Source organism: Rhinolophus ferrumequinum, chromosome 17 (assembly GCF_004115265.2).
Source record: "Rhinolophus ferrumequinum isolate MPI-CBG mRhiFer1 chromosome 17, mRhiFer1_v1.p, whole genome shotgun sequence".
In the NCBI taxonomy this organism is placed as follows: Eukaryota; Metazoa; Chordata; class Mammalia; order Chiroptera; family Rhinolophidae; genus Rhinolophus; species Rhinolophus ferrumequinum.
In genome coordinates this window covers 57,517,775-57,540,368 of record NC_046300.1, presented here as the reverse complement: position 1 = coordinate 57,540,368, position 22,594 = coordinate 57,517,775, and the positions used below count along the sequence as shown (strand labels likewise).

The 22,594-nt window shown below is 40.5% G+C and overlaps 1 protein-coding gene across 3 annotated transcripts in view; it reads right to left on the bottom strand.

Annotated features, from left to right (window-relative positions):
* SYNPR (synaptoporin) overlaps positions 1-22,594 on the bottom strand; it is a 296,080-nt gene that overhangs the window by 141,857 nt on the left and 131,629 nt on the right. The window contains exon 1 of one of the 3 annotated variants that reach the window (XM_033131552.1): positions 15,179-15,492. The exons of the other annotated variants lie outside the window; for them this stretch is intronic. Coding sequence (XP_032987443.1) covers positions 15,179-15,202 — 24 coding nt within the window. The 5' untranslated portion in view covers positions 15,203-15,492. Of the gene's footprint in view, positions 1-15,178; positions 15,493-22,594 lie in introns of those variants that run through there. 3 annotated transcript variants of the gene reach the window in all.

Below are 22,594 nucleotides of genomic sequence, written 5' to 3'. Positions count from 1 at the left end.
AAACAATAATGCACATGAATATTGATATTATTTAAGATAAAACATAATTAATAGCAAAATATATAGTACTGGCTAAATACATAGTGGAAAAGCAGGAAGGTGAGAAATCATTTTGACTATTGCCTTTTGACTCTGTAGAGAAAGAAGAACTTGGTCTGAGTCCTACATAGGGACCAGCATTTGAAAAGCAAAAAAGATGGAGAGAAAATAATGTGAATAAAGGATAGAAGTAATTATAAAGTTTTGGGGGTCAGTGAAGTGTCTCATTACTGTGAGATGTGAAATTCCAAACTGGTGGATAGTGGAAATAAATCTGGACAGATAAATTTGGTGCCAAATCAGAAAGCGGGCCAGGCAGAGAAGCCTGAGCTTGGTGTAGTGAATCTTGTGGAACAAAGAATAGTTCTGAAAGAGGAGAGAAGAGATAGGTAAAGATTAATTGGAAGAGAGTATGATGGATGTTTTGGATGGAAGAACAATTGGGAGCAAGAAGATCAAGGAGAAATCTCAGTGGTAGGAGAAGGGAGATTGAGAGATACTTCAGAAGGATTCTTATAGAATTTGGTGGTTTGGGCTATAAATAAAGCAGAGAGAGGAGAGTGAACCATGAGTAAAAGGCTTTCAATTAAGTGCCTGGGAAAATGAGTTTTACTGCCGAAGTGGGTTATGAGGAAAGGAAGATGATAGTTAGGCCTATGTTGAAGAGGTCTAAGTTCAGGTGAGATTGGGATAATAAAGTGAGCTTGTTCTGGAAGCGAAGTAAGAAAACTGGATGCAAGATTCAAGGGATATAGTCATAGAGATGATGGTTGAGTACTGGATAGATTACAAAAATGGCTATAATGCTGTGTAGCTACTCCCTTCAAGAGGTAGTGTCTATTTCTCCAACCCTTGAGTCTGGGATGGCCTCATGACTTGCTTTGACCAACAGAATGTGATGAAAGTGATATTTATGAGTTAGTTCTAAGCCTAAGCCTTGAGAGGTCTTGCAGCGTTCATGCTCACTTTTTTGGAACCTCAAGATTTCCATGAGGATAAGCCCAAGCTAACCTTCTGGACGACGAGAGGTAAGTGGACCAGTCTTCCCCACTTTCCCAACTGCGAGAGAGCTAACCCCTAGAAAGAGAGTCACCCTATTATCCAGAAAATGATCACAGATGCATCATGAGTGAGCTCAGTCAAGACCAGCAGATGTACTATCCAGCTGAGTTCAGGCCAAATTGCTTCTCAGAGACTCATGAGCTACATAAATAATGTGGTTTCAAGCCATTAGTTTTGGGGTGATTTGGTATGCAGCAAAAACTAACTGATACATGAGCTTCAGGAGACAGGGAGAGAGAATTAAGAAACAGAAAAGCAGAGGGCAATGCTAATCAAATCACATAAACTCAAGGAAAAATTAACCTAGTTAGTAGATTTTGCTAGACTTTATTAATGCATCAATTAAATTACCTTATCATATAGCAAAAACAAAGTTTTAGTGCCCCCAATACTCTGATTTTTACAAAAGGTGCATGCATAACTAGGGTTAGGAGCAGACAGGTAAGAAAAAACATTCGTTGAGGATCTTAAAAGGAGAAAATGCTTTGTAAGAAGTGGGTTGAAAATTCCACCACTTAGAGTGAACAAAGGCAAGAGGAGAAAGTCAATACCAAATGCATCCTGTCTGATGTTATTAGTACTACCCAAAGCATCAGCCAGGGGTAAGGTAGTTACGTAAACTTCTATGTCTCAGGCAGGAACCCAGCCCAATCAGGAGCCTTCTGCCTCCCTGGACCAATAGTTGCTAAATATTCAATGTGTCCCTGGTATGGTTTGAGTTCTGTGAGCATGTACAGTTCTTCAGGGGACCTTATCCCACTTTCTTAGGTAATACATTAGAGTTTGCCCCACTGAGATTTTTGACCCTTTATTAAATACAGGAGTTTAATGACTCTTTTCTGCAGTGTGTGTTTTCAATTCTTCCTGTTTTCTAGATAATAAAGTCAGTTTGTTAGATGTCGAAGCACCTGAGGCTCTCTTCAATCTCATTTTGACCTAATTTATTTTAGCAGATGTAGGAAGATCAGCAAAGAGTTCATTAAATGCGCTTTCTGTGCTTCTCATGCTATGCCTCTTCCTGAGGTCTTAGATGTCCTTAAGTTCTAGGGGGGAAACAATGACCTGTTAAGACCTTAAGGAAGAAAAATAAAACAAGAAAGGATCACTCTTAACGGAAATATCAATTCAGTAGAATGGAGTTACTAAAATAAAAAAACATAACAGATTGTAGTTGAAAACAATCCTTGGGAAGTCAGAATTTACTCAAAGAGAAAGCCCTGAGTTAACCAGGAAGCGAATTCTTACCTTGGGAGAGGAAACAAAAGAGGGCTCTGAGAATGTGTCATAGCCTCAGATAACTCCCTAAGTGGTACTTAGAGGCAAGCTGGAGAAGGTATTCTTAGCCTGGAGAGTGATGATCCCATATAGGGAGGAACAAGCAAAGGCACCAGGCTATGAACAATTCCCGCCTTCACATCCCACTGGGCTGCCCCTGCAAGAGAGTCCAGGGGAATGCATTGTGGAGGGGGCTTCAGCAAAGAAGGGAGCGTCCAGGGTCTACTGATTCCAACAGAAAATAAAAGGCAGTTTTTGTTGGTATTTGCGTTTGGTCTTCATTCGAAGTGAATGGCTCCAATCTTTATAAAGGCTGAGAGGGATCCTAGGATGGATTTGAGGAAAAAGACTTCAAGGTACAGAGAACGAACAAAAAACTCAAAGAGAAATTGGCCAGATAGAGAATGGGGTCACCAGGAGGATAGGGACAAGCAGCAAGACCTTAGGGAAAGAACTATGATCCAGGATGAGATCTACTCCTTCCCAAACAGCATGTGCAGTGGTTAAAAGCACAGGGGAATTTAGAGTAAAATGCTTAAAAAGCCCATTCTAAGACTTAAAGTTGCTTTGGAAAATTCCATAATAGCCTAATAGGTTCCTTCTTCATATGTATGTGTATATATATTATATACATATAATATGTATATATATATATATGGTGTATATATATATATATGTGTGTGTGTGTGTATATATATATATATATATATATATATATATATATATATATATATTGGGGGTGCCAAAAAAAATGTATACACATGACTTGTATTTATCTTTTGTTATCGGTATATATTATTACAATTTTAACAGTTTTTTTCCTTTCTTAAAATGTGTGTACATTTTTGACAACCTCTGTATATATACACACACGATTGTTTTGAAGCTGATGTTTCACACCTCATATATTCCATTTGCCACTGTATTATTTATTCTGCTTTCATCCTCAGTACCATCATATTTAGACAATGGTAATAGCTTAAACCTAAAAGAAACTCAACAAGTCCTCACAATACAAAGATAACATCACACAGCTATTCACTGCCCTGGAGCCCTGACCTTTCTTTATGAGGCTTTTTAGGGATTGTTAAACAAGGAGAGGTTCTATGGTAGAGCCCATGTTAAATTTGGGAGAGAAGACCTGAGTTTGAGTCTTCGCATCACCACTGACCAGAGGTAAATCTCTGGTCAATTAAAAATGGTCTTTCTGAGCCATAGTTTCCTTCACTTGATGGTGAAGTCAATATACAATTAATCTGTTTGTTTCCTGAAGTTAATAATAGTATTACATGGAATGATCCATGAACCTGCAATTGTGGAACATTCTGTGGGAAGATGAAAACGTGGTACCAGGAGGTTATCAAGCTTGGAATCAATTTTAATTTTTCATATAGGGTGACACTTCAGTTTAAAGAAAACCTAGAGAGAAAATCCTAAAATTTGCAAAGATGAAAAATACTTGGTTAACACTTTCAAAACTTTTTGGTAGGTTTTCCTTGATAAAAATGCTATTTAATTCAATTTATAAAATTGTGTTTGAAAGAATGGTCCATCCCCTCTACCAAATTTATATTTCTCCATAGCTCTTACCACCGTATAACATTTTCTTTTACTTATTTATTGTCCCCTATCTTCACCTCTCTGAGTAACATATAACACTGATGCATTCTCAATACCTAGGAAAGTTGCTAGCATTTAGTAGAATCTAAAATAAAAATTGGTTGAATGAATAATGACAAGATCTATATGCTAAATGAAATAAAAAATTACTTTGAAAATATTCAAAGTTGGTTTCTATTTACAGCAACTGATTTATAATTTCATGATTAGGTCATGATAATAGTGATAATGTGAGAGTAATGATTTTATAAAATTTCATTTGGCTTCATAATCAATAATAGTAATTATGATTGATTTAGTTACAGTATTATGTGCTACATACTTATATACACTGTTGAGACCCCTACAACATATCCACCTTCCCCCCATGATAAGAATTCTTTCTTCATTTAGGAGACAAGAAAATTTGGATTCAAAATGTAAATTAATTAAAAGTCACACAGCTAGTGGGAAATGGGAACCTGAATTTGAACCCAAGGTTTGGATGGATCCAAACTACACATTCCACAGTGATAGTCCCTCCCAGAAGGGAATCAGTTAAATGTAAAAATTAAATGTGATTTAATGTTTCTCTGATAATGCATCCTTGTTCTGGATAAATATACTTTAGGAAAGCTATTCAATTCTAATCTGACAGTCATTTTCTCTTGATGTTTGAAGAACATTATTACACTAGGACATTATTACACTATATTTTGGCACTTAGTTGTGTTACAAGAAGTCTGTTTTTAATCTATATATTATTTTTCCTAAATTCCTCAGGTGATTCTGATGTAGGTGGTCCATGGACTGCATGAGAAACTGATTCTGGAGGTGACAGACTCAGAGCTTCTACAGAATTTTCCTTCCCAACAGCTCTAGGCTCTTTTGCAGGGCGTACCCTTAATTGCACCCATGAGAGGATGGAGGTCATCCCCACTGAAGAGGCAGAGTGAGGAAAATGTGGGGATGTCGAGCAACTGGTCAGTGAGCATCACAACCAGTTCCAATCTTTTAACTCCTTCTAGAGTTGTGCTTCTAAAACTTAACTGTGCCTGTCAATCAGCTGGAGATGATCTCCATGTAGATTCAGATACTCAGTAGGTGTGGAGTGGAGCTAGAGATTCTGCATTTCTAACATGCTCCCAGGTGATGCTGCTGGTTCTCAGTCCACTCTTTGAGTAGGAAGCTGTAGCAGACACTGCTTGTCTCCCTTGAAATATGCTTCACGGTTAAGGATTCGGTTCTCTTGGGCGCATAGAGTTCCATTTTCCCTCAAGAGGGATCACTGCAGTTCTTACTCAGATACCTATCAAAATGATCCCCTTTTCTCCCAATCTACCAGTATTTTTCAGAATATGAACCAAATAAGGAGTGTCTAATCAGCTTTTCACAGGTTAACACAGTGTGTAAGAGCCTGGGCTTAGGGTCATACACACCGATGCTACAGTCTCAGAATCACCACTAACAAACTGTGTGACTTGGCACAAGTGTTTCTGGCTGTCTACATCTTCTTCCTCCCATTCTTAAAATAATCACAATGACCCGTCATGGTGCTGTCGTGAAGGTACAGACCACAATGAGCTGCCAGAGCACAGTGCCTGGTAAACTGTAAGCGCTGCATCAATGTCAGCTACCTGAACTCTTAGCATCTTGTCCTGCTGTGTGACCCTCGTTCCAGTATTCCTAGATTTATTAAAAGGTTCCATGCCCTTCAGGATTTTATGGGCTCCAATCCTTTGCTCTTCTGATTCCCTCAAAGAGTTGTTGGGATTAAACGAATTAATATGCATCAAATACTGGGAACTGTGCCTGTCACGTAATTAATACCCACGATGGCTTTGCTTTTACTTTAGCACTTACTGCAATGATAATTAAATCACTTTTGAGGGATTTTTTAGTGGACTGTTACCCCATTAGACTACAAATCTTATGAAAGTAGGGACTATATCTGGTTTAGACATCTCTGTACCCCAGATCTCTGCACTGGGCCTGGGACACAGTTGCCACTCAGTAATAGTCAAATATGTAAATAAATGAACATATGAACAAATCAATGACTGCCTGAATGAACAACATTCTTGCCTTCCTGAAGAGATCCTCAGGAAAAAAAAAGTTTGAGAAACACTCTCTTAGCGTATAGAATGAGTGGAGGGGGAGAAAAAACTGATATTGGGGAACTAACTGGTCTGGGGGAGGTTTAGAGGGATGTCTTCCAAATTCCTCAGAGGATGAGTAGTTCATAAATACCAGTCAGAGGGAAGAAGTAAGCCAAGGGGAAGAAGTCTGGATTCTTCTTCCCAGAAGAAGAAGAGAGGCTGCCAGCAGATAATGGTCTTGGAAAAAATATGAGCTAACCAAGTTTTCTGAACAGATGTGTTAGGAAATGCTTTGAGGTAAATAAAATACAAGAAACGAGAAAGCTTTGAATTTCCTGCATCGAGAGCTAATGAGGAACCCAGGGCAGGCAGTAAGAAGCTTTCCCTGAGCCTCAGTCCCCAGGTAGGAAAAAAAATCAGGATCTGTCAATTCCCCCAAGGAGTTTCTGGGATCATGTGGAGAGAGGAGAGGGTTAAGGTCACAGAGGATTAGAACATGATAAGCTGAAGTCAGAGTTCATGTCAAGCCCCCCCCCAGCCCCCCCTAAAACAAATGGGTTATGCCTGGGCAGATGGGGGAGAAAGGGTTCCAAGGAGCAGAAAAGAAAATTTAGGGGCATTCCTTAAGATGAGCTGATCATAGGGAATTGCTTTATCCATATTGCATTTTTTATTATAGTTATTCTTCAGTGATGACACTCCATCTCTGAAATTTATAATACCGACTTAAATCTCCCCTTGAGATGGAATTACCCATCAAAGCATTTCCAGACTACTTTACACATCCAATAATGACAGTCATTTTACTGGTAGCCTGGGGAGACATTTCCCCTAGCCTCATGCACTCATGAAGGCACAGACGAAAACCGACAGCAGAATGGACTTTGACTACAGAGGGAAGGAAATTACACTACAAGATGTGATCAACAAATACAATGTACGTTTAAATAAAAAAAAATTATTACAGTAAAAGACACATTGCCATTAATCCTCTCTCAAAATACTCCCCGTCACTTTGAACACATTTATCCCATCATTCTTGCCACTTTCCGAAGCAGTTCTGGAAGTCTTCTTTACTGAGTGTCTTTACTTCATCCTCCATCATCACAATGCTCCATGTCATACATCGCTTCTAGTATAGCAATTTCTGTCAAATAAAAACATTACGGTGTGTCTTCATCCACCTTATTCACCGGATCTGAGACAGTGCGCCTTCTAGCTCTTCCCGAAGTCAAAATGACCATGAAAGGAAAATGTTTTGAATCGATTCAGGACATCGAGGCAACCATGACAGCACAACTTAAAGACACTCATGAAAGAGGACTTCAAGAATTGCTTCAGAAAGTGGCAAGAACAATGGGATAAGTGTGTTTGAATCAAGGGGGAGTATATTGAGGGAGATTAATGGCAATGAGTCTTTTACAGCAATTTTTTTAAATTTAAATATTCACCATCTCTTTTGATCACACCTTGTATTGTCTAGGCCACCACGGTCTCAAAAGTGTTTTCCCATATCATCTATGACAGCAATCCTCTTTGTAATTCTGTGGAGGGGACTCATTATTTCCATTTTACAGATAAAGAGACTGAGGCCCAGACAGAGCAAATGAATTATTTAAGGCCATGCATACTCGTAAGTGGCAGGGCCAGGATTTGGACCTATTTCCTCTCATTCCACGTTCAGCTCTCCAAGACAGTGCAGACAGGAGACAGTTTTCTTGCTGGGCATTCTGCCAGAGCAATATGCTTAGAAGGCCTTTCATTTTGGCAAATGCACCAAGGGTCTCAATAGTTACCTGATAACAGCTCATCAGATGATCAAGGATTTGTACAGTGTGAGCCCCTCTCGTGGGAAAGCACTGCATGTGTCCAAGCTCAGAGGCACATGTGATGAGCGCCATTCAAATTACCACCTGCCTTTGATGTGTTCTCCATGTCTACCACTCTTTCAAGATCCATCAAAGAACCCCATGTCTCACTAGAGGCTGAAGTTTGGTTAAACTAACCCCAAAGATTCTTGCAAGTACACAAGTCAAAACCTAGGACCTATCTCAGGCACCTAGGCACCTGGTAATAATCCAGAACATGCACATTTCTGGTATGTTGGCCTTGCTCCATTGAAATAATTCCTCAGTTCGTTGGGCTGGAAGGGCATTGAGCCCTGCTTTTGTCTTCTTTCTGTACTGAATTCACGATGAGGTGTTAGGAAACTTGACTCACCTTTTGTTGCTTCAATTTTCTGACTTACAGAAATGAAGTTTCAGTGTTTTACAGTCACCAGCAAGAGGTCAGCTGGTTTGAGGATGTCATCTGTTTCCTGCTGGGATGCTGATTCATCCAGCAGGTCCATCTGACTTCAAAACCTGTGTTCTACCCACTCTGCTCGACTCCCTTCTAGGGCTTCCTGTGGCTTTTGCAATGTATCACTTCTATGTTCCCTGAACTATTGAGGAAATTCTAAGAGTGTGAGTGGACTGTCTAAAACCACCCAGCTAATAAGTACCGAGTAAGGAAGCCTCACCTGTGAACCTCCTATGCCTTGGCGTCTGTCTACTGCTACGTTGCCTTTATTTCCAAAATGGCCTCAAGAGAAAAGGTGTGCTTTGAACATACTTATCTTTTTTCTCATTAAACATTATAATTTTGTAGAAAAATACTGCATTCTTAAATCAGGATGTGGGTGTGAATCTATGTTCTACTCAGATTCATTATTAGTTTCAAGAATTTGGGCATACAACCATTCTAAATGCCTATTTATTCATCTTTTAAAAGGTTGTAATAGTTTAATATTGCCTCATCTGGTGATTGCTGGAATCAAATGGGATGCTGTAAGACAAATGATTGTGGTAAAGTATGAAACAGAAGTAAGGAATGATAAAACCGTGTTTTCCCGAAAATAAGACCTAGCCAGACAATCAGCTCTAATGCGTCTTTTGGAGCAAAAATTAGTATAAGACCAGTCTTATTTTACTATAAGACCGGATATAATATAATATAATATAATATAATATAATATAATATAATATAATGCCAGGTCTTATATAATATAATGTAATATAAGACCGGGTCTTATATTAATTTTTGCTCCGAAAGACGCATTAGAGCTGATTGTCTGGCTAGGTCTTAATTTCAGGGAAACACAGTAGTAAAAAAAAAAAAACTTGGAGATGACTTACGTGTCTTTGTTAGGGAAGTAGCACCAGAGAATGTGGGGAAAGCAATTTAAAAATTCTGGAGTAAACCATGCGGCAGAGTATCTGAAAATAAAAAATGTAGAAATACGATGGGAAGATTTGGTCAAAGCTGGTGGTAGTACTAAGTTTCTTGCAATGGTTCTAAACTAGAGGTTATTTGGCAATGTCTGGAGAGAGTTTTGGCTGTCACAACTTGCGGGGAGGTCGCTACTGACACCTAGTGGGTGAAGGCCAGGGATGCTGCTAAACACCCTACAATGTAAAAAACGACCCTTGACATCAATGAATTGTCTGGGCCAAAATTTCATTAGTGTTAAAGTTGAAAACTCCTGGCTTGTTAGAAGTGCCGTGAGTTCAAAAACTATATCTTGTGTATTCCTGTGCCCTAGCATCTAGCACTGTACTTGGCACAAAGTAGACACCCAATATATATGTTCGTTGAATAAATGGGTGAGTGAATGAACACCTACACAGAACCAGATAATGCAAGTTAGAGCTAATTCACATTGCCAGTGGGAATCTCAGTTCCTCTAGGTATCCCCTCAGTTGACTCTTCTATCTTCTTTTCTGCCCTGTTGAAGCTTCTTCCCTTTCTTTCCTCATTCAACATCAGGCAAGAATTGCAACTAGTCTATCAAATCTGAGAATGCCTAGGAGCAAGAAATAATGCTTAGAAGACACAAGCACTGCTAGACCTCTTCCAGGTCCCCCCTTCGAACCCCTCCATTTCAGCCAGACAGTAGTAATCATAGTAAATAAATGGATTCACTCTTGTTCCTTCACTGAGCATGAATAGGTAGGACTAACCAAAAGCACGTTTCCTGCAAATGTTGTACTAGAGCAGTTCAATTATGCTTTTAAAAAGACACATCTTGGGCCATGAAACAGAAATTAGGTTTAGGTGAGAAAATGGAAAATGAAGGCATTTAGTTCCGAGAGTACAAGTATTATTATCTGTTCATCACTATATCTTTCAAACCTAGTGCAGTGCCTGGCACACGGTAGGTATCCTTAAGCATTTAATGAATAAAAAGATAACCTGCTGAAGTCAGTGTTCTAACTCTTTCCTCAAATTTGACCCCAATTAAGAAAAAAATTGTCTCAACCATTCAATTCCATAGAAAGGTAATTTGAATACCATAAATTTTGAAAAATTGTATACATTTTCCTCCCTTATGGAGATCCAAAGCCAGATAAATATATATGGGTTCATCACTGACAGGTGGAAATAAACATAGTGAATTAAAAGTCCTTGCAGTAATAAATCATATCAGACACAAATACTCATAAAACCACATTTTACCAGAACTAAAATAAGTCTAAAATATTTGTCATATCGTCACCAGAAAGTCTACACTGATGTAATGTGCAGTCATTTGGGTGGAATTAAAAATTCCATTAACAGGACTACAGAAGTCACATGGGAACTTTCAACAGAAGCCTTTTATGCCCAACGCTTCAGTTCCCCGAAGGATCGTGACTATCCACTTATATTGGCCAACCCTAAGTTCCACAGAGAACTGATTGCCCTGTGTTGGGAATAAGCTTTCCAGAAACTGTAGTGGAATGTATTTGAGGTTACTCCAGAGCAATTTTCCATCACCACTTTTGGCTAGAATCTGTGTTAAAATATGATCACTGTAAAACATATTAATTATGCAGATCCACTAGTCTGCAGAGTAGAGACTGAGGTGTTTCCATTTTCAACTCATTCCTAATCTTTAAACATTTAAAGACACACCAATGACCAAGAGCCTCTTCTACAGGATTGAATACCTCATGTGCCCATTCCAGGCTCAAAATCTTCACTGACTCCATTTTCTTATATAAATATGGAACGGGACCACCAGCTCTATTTGTACACCAGCTGAGAATGTTTGACAAATTCAAGACTAGTCCAACACTTATTATGTCTTAATACCAGCTGCTTTCTCCATACTTAATAGATCATTTTTTAGCTTTTACTGATCAACATATTTAAGCACACACATCCAGAGTCAAAGAAAAGGCAGAAGGAAACAGAGGTAAGATGAAGTACAATCTCTACTGCTATTTATTTTGGACTTGGTCACCTCTCTGAAGAAAGCTGTATCTTGTAGATGGAGACTGAAATGTGATGCACTTTATAAAATTGTCTCTACATTTAGTTTTGTGGGATAACCTATATTTGATGAGCACTGTGGCTGAGCACAACATATTTCATTAAAGCAAAAGTGCTCATTTTATGATTCACTATTTTTAGAACTCTCACAAATACTGTTGGGAAGGCAGATTGATTTAAATTCCTTTATCCTGACTGGCTCTAATACCACACTTTCTGATTAAACCACCCAATTATTATTTTAAAAGCAAGAAAAAGAGGTAATATAGAATCAGTAAGTTACCAACCTTGCCTCTGATAAAAATGACTACCATTTTGGAAATACACTTTATTGTATACTGGGCTCTGAACCCTTTTTAATTTACTGGGTGCCTACACGACGGGTAGCTCAAAAGCTATTGCTTGTTAGACATAGCAGATCACACCAAGAAATCCATATTGTGACAACACATCAAAACTTGACTCTTAATGCTCCCAATTTGTGGTGGGCTGTTTTTGTTTGATTGTTCATTTGGGTTTTTTTTTTTGTTTTTTGTTTGTTTGTTTGTTTTGTTTTGAATTTCCTCTGGTGTTTGGTGAAATACAGCAAGGGTATCCTGAGCTAGGGTCTATCATCTAGGAACATTTTCATCACTCATACATAATCTTTTCTCTCTCAGTGGAGGGAAGAAATGGCAGCATTTCACAGACTCACCTCATAATTGGTGTGTCCTGCCTCTAGTCTGAAAACAGCTAGTTGAGGAGAAATTTTAAACATATTGATTCTATGTCAGTTGCATTTTCCCCTTATCTGAATTTTATTGGCTTAAATAAATTTCAAAGGGGGCGCTCAGTGCTCAGGTGCAAAAGAATGCACTTGGGACTCTGAATTTCAACTTTGTCACGCTTCTCAGCATGCTTATCGGCAGCTGTGTTCATTTTGTAATTACCCAGGTGGTGTAGATGCTTTGCAATATTCTACCTGAAGTGCCACGTCAGCCCTTTGCAGCTCGCCAAAGAGTGAAAGAAAATCATGCTGGGAGTGAATAAAATGAAAGTGAGAATTCTACAAAGTTCTCCACAAATAAATCAATTCAATTGCAACTGCGTTTTATATTTTGCATCAATGACAAACCAGATACCTTGAGATATTGACATTTCTAAGTTATTGTCGCATCATTACTTTGACCCTCTCTTCAAAAAATTGAAAGTCCAAGCAATGGGTTTCTTTTGCTCAATTGCAAAAGCTGCCTTAATTTAGCCACTTCTGCATATACTCTCCCTAGGCTGGCCCCCTTTGGTCATAGCCACATCTTCATAGCTGTGCAAGTTGAGTGGAAATAAAACACACATTCTCCAGTTTCAAACACATAATTAGCTTGGAGTCATAAAAGCACAGTCTGAAAAGGAGGTTATGTACTGTCAGAAGGGGGATAAACACCAACAAAAATTTGGTGTGTTTTTGTAAGCCCCTGCAAATCATTCCAGTATAGGAGTTGGTTGTAGATTATTCTGACGAAGTAAATCCCTGACAGAAGGGAGAGATGAAAAGGATGACTTTGGAATAAGCCTACCTCGTTGAATTTCATTGTCATCACTGTGTGGCATCAAGCAAGTTGCCTACTCGCCCTACGTCTCCATTTTATCATCTGTAAACTGGGGAGATAACACTATTGCCCTCATGGAATGGTGGTGAAGATGAAAGAAACTGTGCCATGCAAAATGCTTAGCACAGTGCCAGGCATACAGGATGTACTTCTAAATGAAAATGACAATCGCAGTCTTGATTTTGCTAAAATGAATAAATGATCTAATTGTGAAATTACAAAATCCCTTTATTATTCTCCCCAGCATGGCACAGATTATTTTTCCTTGGAATAGATTACAACATTTTTTTGGCTATGGCATTCTGGATTTTTCCGAAGTAATGCTTTTAAAGACTGCACACTAACCCTAAGTCCAACTAAGGCTCCTCAGGTGTGCCATTGTCCTTCCTATGTCACTGGGTCCGAACATACCCGGAGCCTAACACTTCTGTAAGCTGGCAACCTGGAGAAAAAGACGGATGCTACCCCCGCGGGATGCCGTCCCCCTCACATTTTCATTAATTGATATTCCTGAACAGCCTTGGATGATGGTAAACACCCTAACGACTTTGTACATAACCTGCTACAACAGCCATGAAAAGAGAATGATGACAAAACATATTAAGGGATGCTGAATAGGGAAGAGGGATGCTTAGCGCTGTTGAATTCACTTTGCAGTCATTGCCAAAAGCCAAAGGATAAAAGTTTTATCTGTTTTTCTCAACCAACTATCTGCTAAGGAACACTTTGTTCCAGGGAGGGTTTACAGCATCTAAAGCTGTTATTAGGAACACGCGTATTGTGACCAGTAGTGAGGCAATATAATAACTTCATGTGGCTTTGGAGGATTTGCCTCTTTTCGAGGCTGAACTAGATTAATCGAAATTCTGTTTGTCAGAACAAATAGTTTCACTGTGGCATGCAAAGCATGTGTGAAGGGAGGAATGCCCAAAAGGAAGTAGAGGTGAGGATGAGTGCATTCCCAGACACTCAGTACTATTTCCGGGAGCTGCCCTTAGATTACTTCAGGATCTGAAAGATTGCCTATTCTGAAAAATATCCTAAGCCTAAGAGGTCCAGGCATTCGTGATATTCCCAACTTTACTTTCCAAATCTCTGAAAAACATGTAGTCAGGCCTCTGCCTTCCCATTCAAAGGTGCCTTTGACTTTCATTATATATAAATATATAATAGAAATATATTCCCTAGTTTATTTCACCATGAAAAAATATTATGCAGATTTGTTGACTGTGTAGCAAAAGAAGAGATTAAAGCATCAGTCTGTTTCCATTAGAGCAATTACTTAATTACCTGATCATCTCTGTCTAGGATCATTATACTAGACTTTCTCCCAGGTTTCTGAATTAACAACAAAGAATTCAGACCCTCTAATACTGTCTAGAAAAAAGAAAAAGGCAGTTAACCAGGTATTGCATTTAAAAATCATTATTAGCAGTGGTGACCAGATCGTCATTTTGCACTATTTTGAATTTAATAACAGCAACTTTTCTCTTCATCAGCTTCAGATATAGAAACACGAGAGCCAGGGCTGGGTATTTGACAGATGGTGGCACAAATGCACAGTGCAAAGAAAGAAGAGAAGCAACAGCCACTTGTGATTGTATCTTTTCACAGAAAGCTGGAGATTTACTTTAATGGACTGAATACTTTTCATAAATTCAGTTCTTTTAAAGGTGCACACATCCAGTCTTAGAGAAGACTCATCTCATTCATTCTACTTTGGCATGAGACCTTATGAAATTAGCACACCCCTTTCTGCACAGCACACAATATTTAGTAGCTATCTATGGAGTTTAAAAAATTCTTACTCTGACACTGACGAAGAAACTTTAATTAAAATGGTAAGCAGGTTGTAGCACAGTGAATATACTTAAGATATTAAACTCTTCAAAGGGGGGGGGTCGGTAGGGTAGAATAAAGCCAAATATAAGTTAGCTTAAATAGTTTCCTTACTATGTTAAAAGAAACCCGACACATCCTTCAACAACTAAGGTAAGCATCATGCTATCACAGAGCACAGCCTCTTCGGTTTAAGCATATGAATACAAGAAAGCAAAGTAAAAAAAAAATGTCATAACCAAAGATTGAACAGTGATATGGGAAAGAAAAGTGACTCTACAGCCCAAATGTATTTAATACACACACACACACACACGCACACACACACACACACACAAAGACACACACACACAGATAGCTGTAAATCAAGAGAGAAAAACTTACCGGAGCAAATATCACCATACACATTTACAAAAGAATTGATAATCCAACTTCCCTCTCCTGAAAGAAAATAGAGGTTGTCTCATACTAAAAATAAAGCTTCTCTGTCCACAGCACCAGCCACTTGTCCCTCTTTTTTATGAAGCAAAGGAGGAGAACAAGGAAATCAATGAGGAGGGAAAGTGGGATGTTAATACCAATCAGGTAGCAGCTTCTGCCTTATTTGCAGAGAGATGGCAAAACGGTCATGTTATTAGACAGTGACAACCCACAGCCGAAGTGCAGCAACCTGACACTTCCCTCTGGTGAGAGGCTGCCTGCTTGGAGGGGAGGTGGTTACCCTGATGATGAGCTCCCACCCTTCGCTCTTTGCTCACAACTGCAAGTGCAGGGCTGCTTTGCTCAAGCGGGCTGCATCTGAAAAGAGCACCCTCTTCTTACTCTGTGCGCCCCCTCCTTCCTCAAACACTGCCCTTAAACACAAACTGAGACATACAATGGAGCCAGGGTTTTGTGTGTTGGCTGTGCGGGTGGGCAGTGATGGCTATATTAAATCCTTGTGAATAGATTTGCATAGATTAGGTAAATGTTTATGTTTGTTTTTTAAAAATTGCCCTCTTTTTTATGGAAATGCCTGGATGTTATGCACGCGCCCCATTTGGGAAATGTGTACACCACCCGTAAATAACCACTAGGGTGAGGGTAAGGGAAGGCAGGCTTTGGGGGCTGTGGCAACTGCGGAAGGGACAAATTACAACTTGGTTGCTCATTCCTTGCAAGAGTGTTACTTAAAGCCTTCTCCTGAAAAATCTTCGAACTGAATAGGTTTCAGAGGGTTAATGTGACCTGGCTCTGCTTTTTCTACAAATGAGGCTCATCGGGAAGGCATTGAGCTGGACTCATTCAAGGGGCTGAAATTGGGGCATCCTGAGACAACATGTTTTGGGGGGATTGGCACCGAATTCGTGGAGAGGCTGCCGACAGGTTACATGCTCTCCTCACACTGGCTTCCTGGGGGCAATTGTTCAGCGCCCTGTACCCTAGCAAGAGTGGGAGTAAGCTGTATGCCTCTTCCGCTCAGAGCCCCCATTTCCAGACCCCGCTGGGTACGGGAATAGTGTTAGGTTGGCCCAGCGGTGTCTGCTTTATCTTCTGTGCAGTTGGTAACGGCCCAAATGAAAACTCACCTGGGCTGGCCATGTTTTTTATTTATGGTTATTAATTCAAAGTCTGTCGCGAGTCTTTCTTTGGGTCCCTCTCTCTGTCTCTCTGTCTCTCCGTCTCTGTCTGTCTCTCTCTACCACACACACACAGACACACCAGCCCCCCCACCAATCATTACCATCACCACCATCTTCCTTACCCCCTTTCTTTCTCCATACACACAGTAATAACTCAGTGGGGTGGCGGAGAAAGGGAGGTTGGGGTACCAAACAAACAAGTAAACAAACAACATATGAGGAGCCAGGCCACCTGAGGTCTAACCTTGCCCTGCACTTACTAGTCATATGATTTGGGGAGTCCCTTAAAGTCTCTGAGTCCTAGTTTGTCCTCTGTAAAATGAGCATCCTAACACCTCATAGAGCTGTTGGCGGGGAGGTGCGGGGCGGGGGTGGGGGGGGAATGAACGATGACTAAGGCAGGGCTTTCAAACCCACACTGCACACATGCAACCCAGCTCCTGGCCCTGATCCTCCCGCTGCCTTTCTCCTCCTCCTCCTCCGATCTGCTTGTTCCTCACACCTAACCCCTCAGGGTCCTTGCCATAAAAGCTTCAGACTGTTTATACCCTGTGGCCCCTTTGAAATTCTGAGGGGAACCTTATTGCCCTCTACCCCGCCCACTGCCACCCTTCCCCTGCCTAGTGAAAAATCACTGCATTTCAAAGAGAGAAGTTACTCAGGGCGTAAATTAAGAACTTACTCACAGATGAAGCAGAACAAAGGGGCTGAGAACCACCAGGCATTGACGAGCAGTCAGCCCTCAGTAAGCATTTGCTGAATAAATGAATGAGGTACTGACGGAAGGAAGAGTGTCCCAGTGTCCCTGTGCTGAGCGCCACAGTTCTTGCCAGTGGCTGGTAATGCACAGTGTTGGAGCAGAGTTCAAAAGGCAGCAGTCCCAGCCACGCACCCATAGGGGAAAGCCATATTAATAGTTTCTTCTGGGTGAGGTGACTCATTCACATCGGTTCTAAATGTTAAGAGCCCCAGTTCAAGTAACAGCAAAAAATTTTATCTTCCACGTAACAATAATGAACATTTCTTGAATATGCGCTCTGTGCCAGCTACTAGTCTAAGTGTTTCTTTTTTCTTTCTCTCTCTCTCTCTCTCTCTGTCTCTCTTTGTTGGTATAAGTGAAATACCTTATGTGGGTGTCCCAAAACTAGGAAGAGTTACTGTTTTTATTCCAGTTTACCAAGGAGGAAACCAAGACCCAAAGAATTAAGTAAATTATCCAAAGGTACACAGTCAGTCAATAATTGGTAAAGCCAAGATTTGAACTTAGCTGGATACCAGGCTCCAAGCTGTTAACCACTGTGCTCTAGAGGCCACGTGATGATACTTACCCTTATTTATCCAGCTGACAGAGTACCAGTAATCCACAACTGGATACGTGGACCCTGCAGTAACTCGACAGCTCTTCCCACTGTGTGGATTCACACCACAGAGCCTGGGAACCCCCGGGGTAGACAAGGCCCATGCCCGGGCTCTGCTGCCTCCTTATGGACTTAGGCACTTTATGTAACACTCGGGCAGGTCAGGGGTGTGAGGTTCAGACTTCAGATTGCCCGTGGCCTGCTCAAGGACTCTGAGTGTGCCCCTTAATTTGTCCATGGTTCAGTTTTTTCCATGTTTAAATAGAAGGGCTTCCACTGAATAATCTCGAAAGGGCATTTTGGGTCAACTTTGACTAGATAGTTTCTAAGACTGATCTGCTGGTTGGGTTAGCTTTTCTGGCCTCATATTTTGTTACAGATAAAGTGTTAACATTCTCTATATCGTCCCTGCAACCACCCTACCGTCATCTCCCACTCGGGCCACTGCAATAGAACCCAATATAGGTCTCCCTCATTTGCTCTTATCCCTATAAATCATGCTCTGTATGTTATTCAAATTGAGCTACTACTTAAAATATAAATGAGATCACATCACTCATCTGAGAAATATATTTCAGTCGTTGTCCAGGAGGCTTAAAGTAAAACTCAAACTCTTTACCATGTCCTCTCAGCCTTAGGTGATTGGCTCCCATCTACCTCTCCCTTGTTTTCTAATCCCAACCCTCTCCCTCCCTACTCTTCAGCCATACTGGTCGTCTATGCCTTCGCACTTGCTTTTCCTTCAGCCTGGAACGTTCTGTCCTCACGTCTCTGCCTGCTGTCTCTTCCTTTGCCCTCCAGTTCTTAGGGCTACTGCCTGCTCTTCCCTGACCACCTAACTGAAAACCCTTTATCCTTTATCTCCCCAGTCCTCCCTTTCACATTAGCCTGTATTTCGTTGATGTTGTGGGTGGAGGTGCTGTGAGTGTGTGTGTGTGTGTGTGTGTGTGTGTGTGTGTGTGTGTGATGTGGGTTTTATTTTTTTTTACTTCTTATTTTACTTCTTATTCTGTTCATTTAACGACTGCTTATCTTCCTTCACTAGAAGATATCCTCTATGAAAGTAGGAAGCTGATTGGTTTTGCATAACACCATATCTGCAGTGTTTAAGAGAATACTTGGCGCACTGTATTTGCTTAATCACATCTCATGGATGAAGGAATCAGTCAACATGAGAACAAGTTAGGCTGGAGACAGAGACAAACAAACCTAAGTTTATCAAAGGACCTTAGCCTTGAAATGCAGGGCTGGTGAATAAGGGTGACTGATTCATTCATATTAATAGATGCAGACTGTTTTTACTTCCTTATTCAGGGAACATTCATGAGAGGTTGCAGATCTCAGTAGCCTATTAATTTAAATGGAGACCATGTCAAAGATAGTAGGGGCCTCCTTTTGCAAGTCATACTGACCAGATATTTTAGAGGAGCTTGGGTTCCCTGGGTTCAGTTCATCTAGGCCCACGTAGAACAGCTGATATTTGGATACTTGACTGTACACATTTGTCTTTAGAGAGCAAATGTTTTGTCAGCTAGTCACTTAGGCGGTGTGTACCTTCGTTTATCAGACAGTTCAGACAGTTGGCTACCACTCTAACATGCCATTGGAACTGATAAGAATAAAGCCATATGCCATTATTTGATAGTCCTTGTTTGAAAAATGGTATTTCCATTAAGCCTTAAAAATAACATTTGTCCATTATTAGACTATTAAAAATAGAAGTAAAGTGTTTTCTAAGTTGAGTATTTATAGAGAAGGTTAAGTAGATGAAAATAATCTCTGAAAACCTTATTAGTAATGCTAATTTCACAGATGGTCAGAACTTCAACTCTGACCTTCCAACTGAGCATGGTCTTCAGACAACTTCAAATGAAATTCGTAATTTCTCTGAACGGAAAAGCTCACCTCCCCTTTGGTGGACACACCTCCTGGCATATGCAGCAGTTCCTTATCCTTACAGCTTCTGTTCCTAAACATGTGGCTTCTCACAAGGGGTCCTTTTAGGCCTGTCTGCTTCAGGGCTAGACAGTGGGAGGCCTAGCTTTCTAAGCATTTGGCAAACACTGAGAGGAAAATTCCAGCACCGTGAGCATCTCTCTGTTGCTATGGGGGAAGGGAAGTAATTGAAGAGAAGATCACTCGGGCCATACTAATATCTAAGTGACCAAGAGAGTTAGCTAAGGTTCTTCCATTTGCTGCAAAAACAATTTCCAATCTTCCAAGCTATAGCAACGAGAGCACTTCCATTCAATCCACTTATGGAACAAGCTTGAAATCTTTAATGGTGCCTTCCTTACTCTGCCTGAGCACAGCTCCTAGCCAGAGTAAAATGCAATTTATTTTGACATGGGTAGGTAGGATATATAGAGTCAGGGCAGAACTTTGTCGACCTCGTGCTTATATTTCTTTCATAGGAGAATGAGTTATTTTTCTCCAACTCTGTTTCTCTTCCTTTTCAAATACCTCATGAGATACAATAATACCAGTAACACGTGAACATGTATTAGGTCATTAGTTTTTCTCAGTAGAGTTCAAGGCTGACTGAAAGAAGCTGAACATAGAGGAGTTTGTGGAAACTAGAGAAGCTAAAAAAATATATAGTGAACACATTTGAGGAGCGTTAGGATATTTAGGTGGAAATGTAGGCCCACCTGGGAGGAAAAAGGAGACGACATGATAGCTGAAACAGCAAATAAAAGATGTTCAAGACACATTCTCTAAAGTCCATGAGTCTAAGCTCATCAAGCACAGGATAATATCTTATTCATCTCTAAATCCTCAGCCCAAAGCAAAGTGCCTGGCACAGAGCAGCCAAGCAAAGACGATCTGCTGAATGAGGGATAGAAGCATTTGGGGGCAGAATATGGATGGTTAAGGGCACTTTCCTTCGGCACACCTTGTGATGGAGAGCTTCTGTTGGTCCCTCGAGATGCCCTTTCTCACCTACTCTGTGTCCCAACAGGTTGACCTAAATGGACCAGATGGGTGAGCACCTTTCTCCTCCGAGGCATCTCAATGGAAAATACTGCAAATGCAAACTACTGCCAGGAGATCAGAGGGTGGGAGAGATGAAGGTCTGGGTACTTATTCTCTTGGTCCCTCCTGAAGGGCCTGTAAATCAGGTACATCCCTCTAGCAGAGGCCACAGGTGCTGTGACGTTGCCTTCTCCATACAGTTTCTCTGTCTCTGTCTCTCTCCCCAATTCCCCCTTCAGGGCTGGGATGGTGGAAGCTCCTCTCAGGGATTATCCCCAAGGTACTGGACATGCGCCATGGCTTTGTGCTTTACTGAAACTCTGCCCGCCCCCCTTTTAATCTGTCCCTTCTTATATCCCCTCAATTATTCACGTCTGAGTGTGCCAGTTCTTTCTACTTGAAACCTGACTATACAAACAAGTGGATTTGAGTCCCAGTTCTGTCCCTTACTCCTTACGTAGTCTTGTCACACGCCCTCCCTAATAAAAATGGGTACTTGTAAGTAATGCATACAGATGGCTAAGTATATAGCAGATATCCAACATATAATAATAATGGTAATAATTATAACTTGATAGTGATACTCTGCCAGCTTGTTTGCTTTAGAGAGATGATACGTGGCTCTTTCATTTCTCCTCTAGAGGGAAGAGCTTGTCATATTTTAGAAAGGAAAGGAAAAGCCATCTCCCGTTCAGAAAGATTTAGCCAATTTCCTCCACTTGATAATGAAGGAGGATAGCAAAGACATTGAGGCATATGGCTTAAAGTGAATAAATATTGTTGAAAAGCACTTTGAGTGTTGGAATTTCTGAATATTCACAGTGCACTTGTTGATCCAGTCAGCCTATAGAGCAGGTCTATGGGAAGTTGCTTCTTTCTGACACGTGGTGGAGGGCAAATTACAGATTCCCAGATGTCCATCCATGATTCCCCTGGACCTCAGGCAATAACTCCAGAATTATCAGGTGCTGGTTAACCTTCTGCTTTCATTCCTGCTCTAATTAAATACTGCAAATCACCGGAGGGCCGAATCCCTTTAGAAATCCCTCAATATTCCAGAACAGTTTTGACTCTGGCGAGAAAGGGACTTAGGTTTTATATATCACAGCAAAGCTTACTTGGGGGCCCATGTTCTCGATAGAAAAGGACAGTTCTCAAATCCATGAGAACTTTGTTAATCTCCTATGTGAAAGGACAGTCATTCATTAGCCTAAACTTTTAGTTTAACAATCGTTTAGGGCGTATGTGCTATGTGCCAGGCACGTGCTGAGTTGTATGCATACAGCAGAGGAAAAGACAAACATGGTCCCTGCCCCAGAGGAACTTAGGATGTTTCTGATTTATTTGTATAAGGCAGGAACCTACCAGGGCCTGGTGTATGAATAATGCTCGCTACATATTTCTTGAATTATCGAATGAATAATGCTGAATGACGAGGATATATTTCTCAATTACAAAAGTAAACATGTGAACATATTGACCTACCATCACAATTCTTAAAATGTAAAACACGACCATAAAATAAATATTTGGGTACAATTTTTATATGTATTAGAATATGGATGGCATATTCAAATGACCAAACTATCTCAAGTCACAATATAATTATGAAAATTTAAACTGAACACGAGGAATTCCATGGAAATGTTCCTTGGCACACAAAAGAGGTGGGAAGATGGTGCCAGGGGCTCCGCCCCCTTCTCTGTTTCAACCCATTCCACTCCACTCCACTGTTTGCTATTGTGTACCCCAGGCTTCTGTATGTGCTTGCACTTGAAAAAAAAGTTTCATGTCTCAAATGAAAAAGCATAGAGAACCATTAATCTAATGGAGAACTTTGGCAA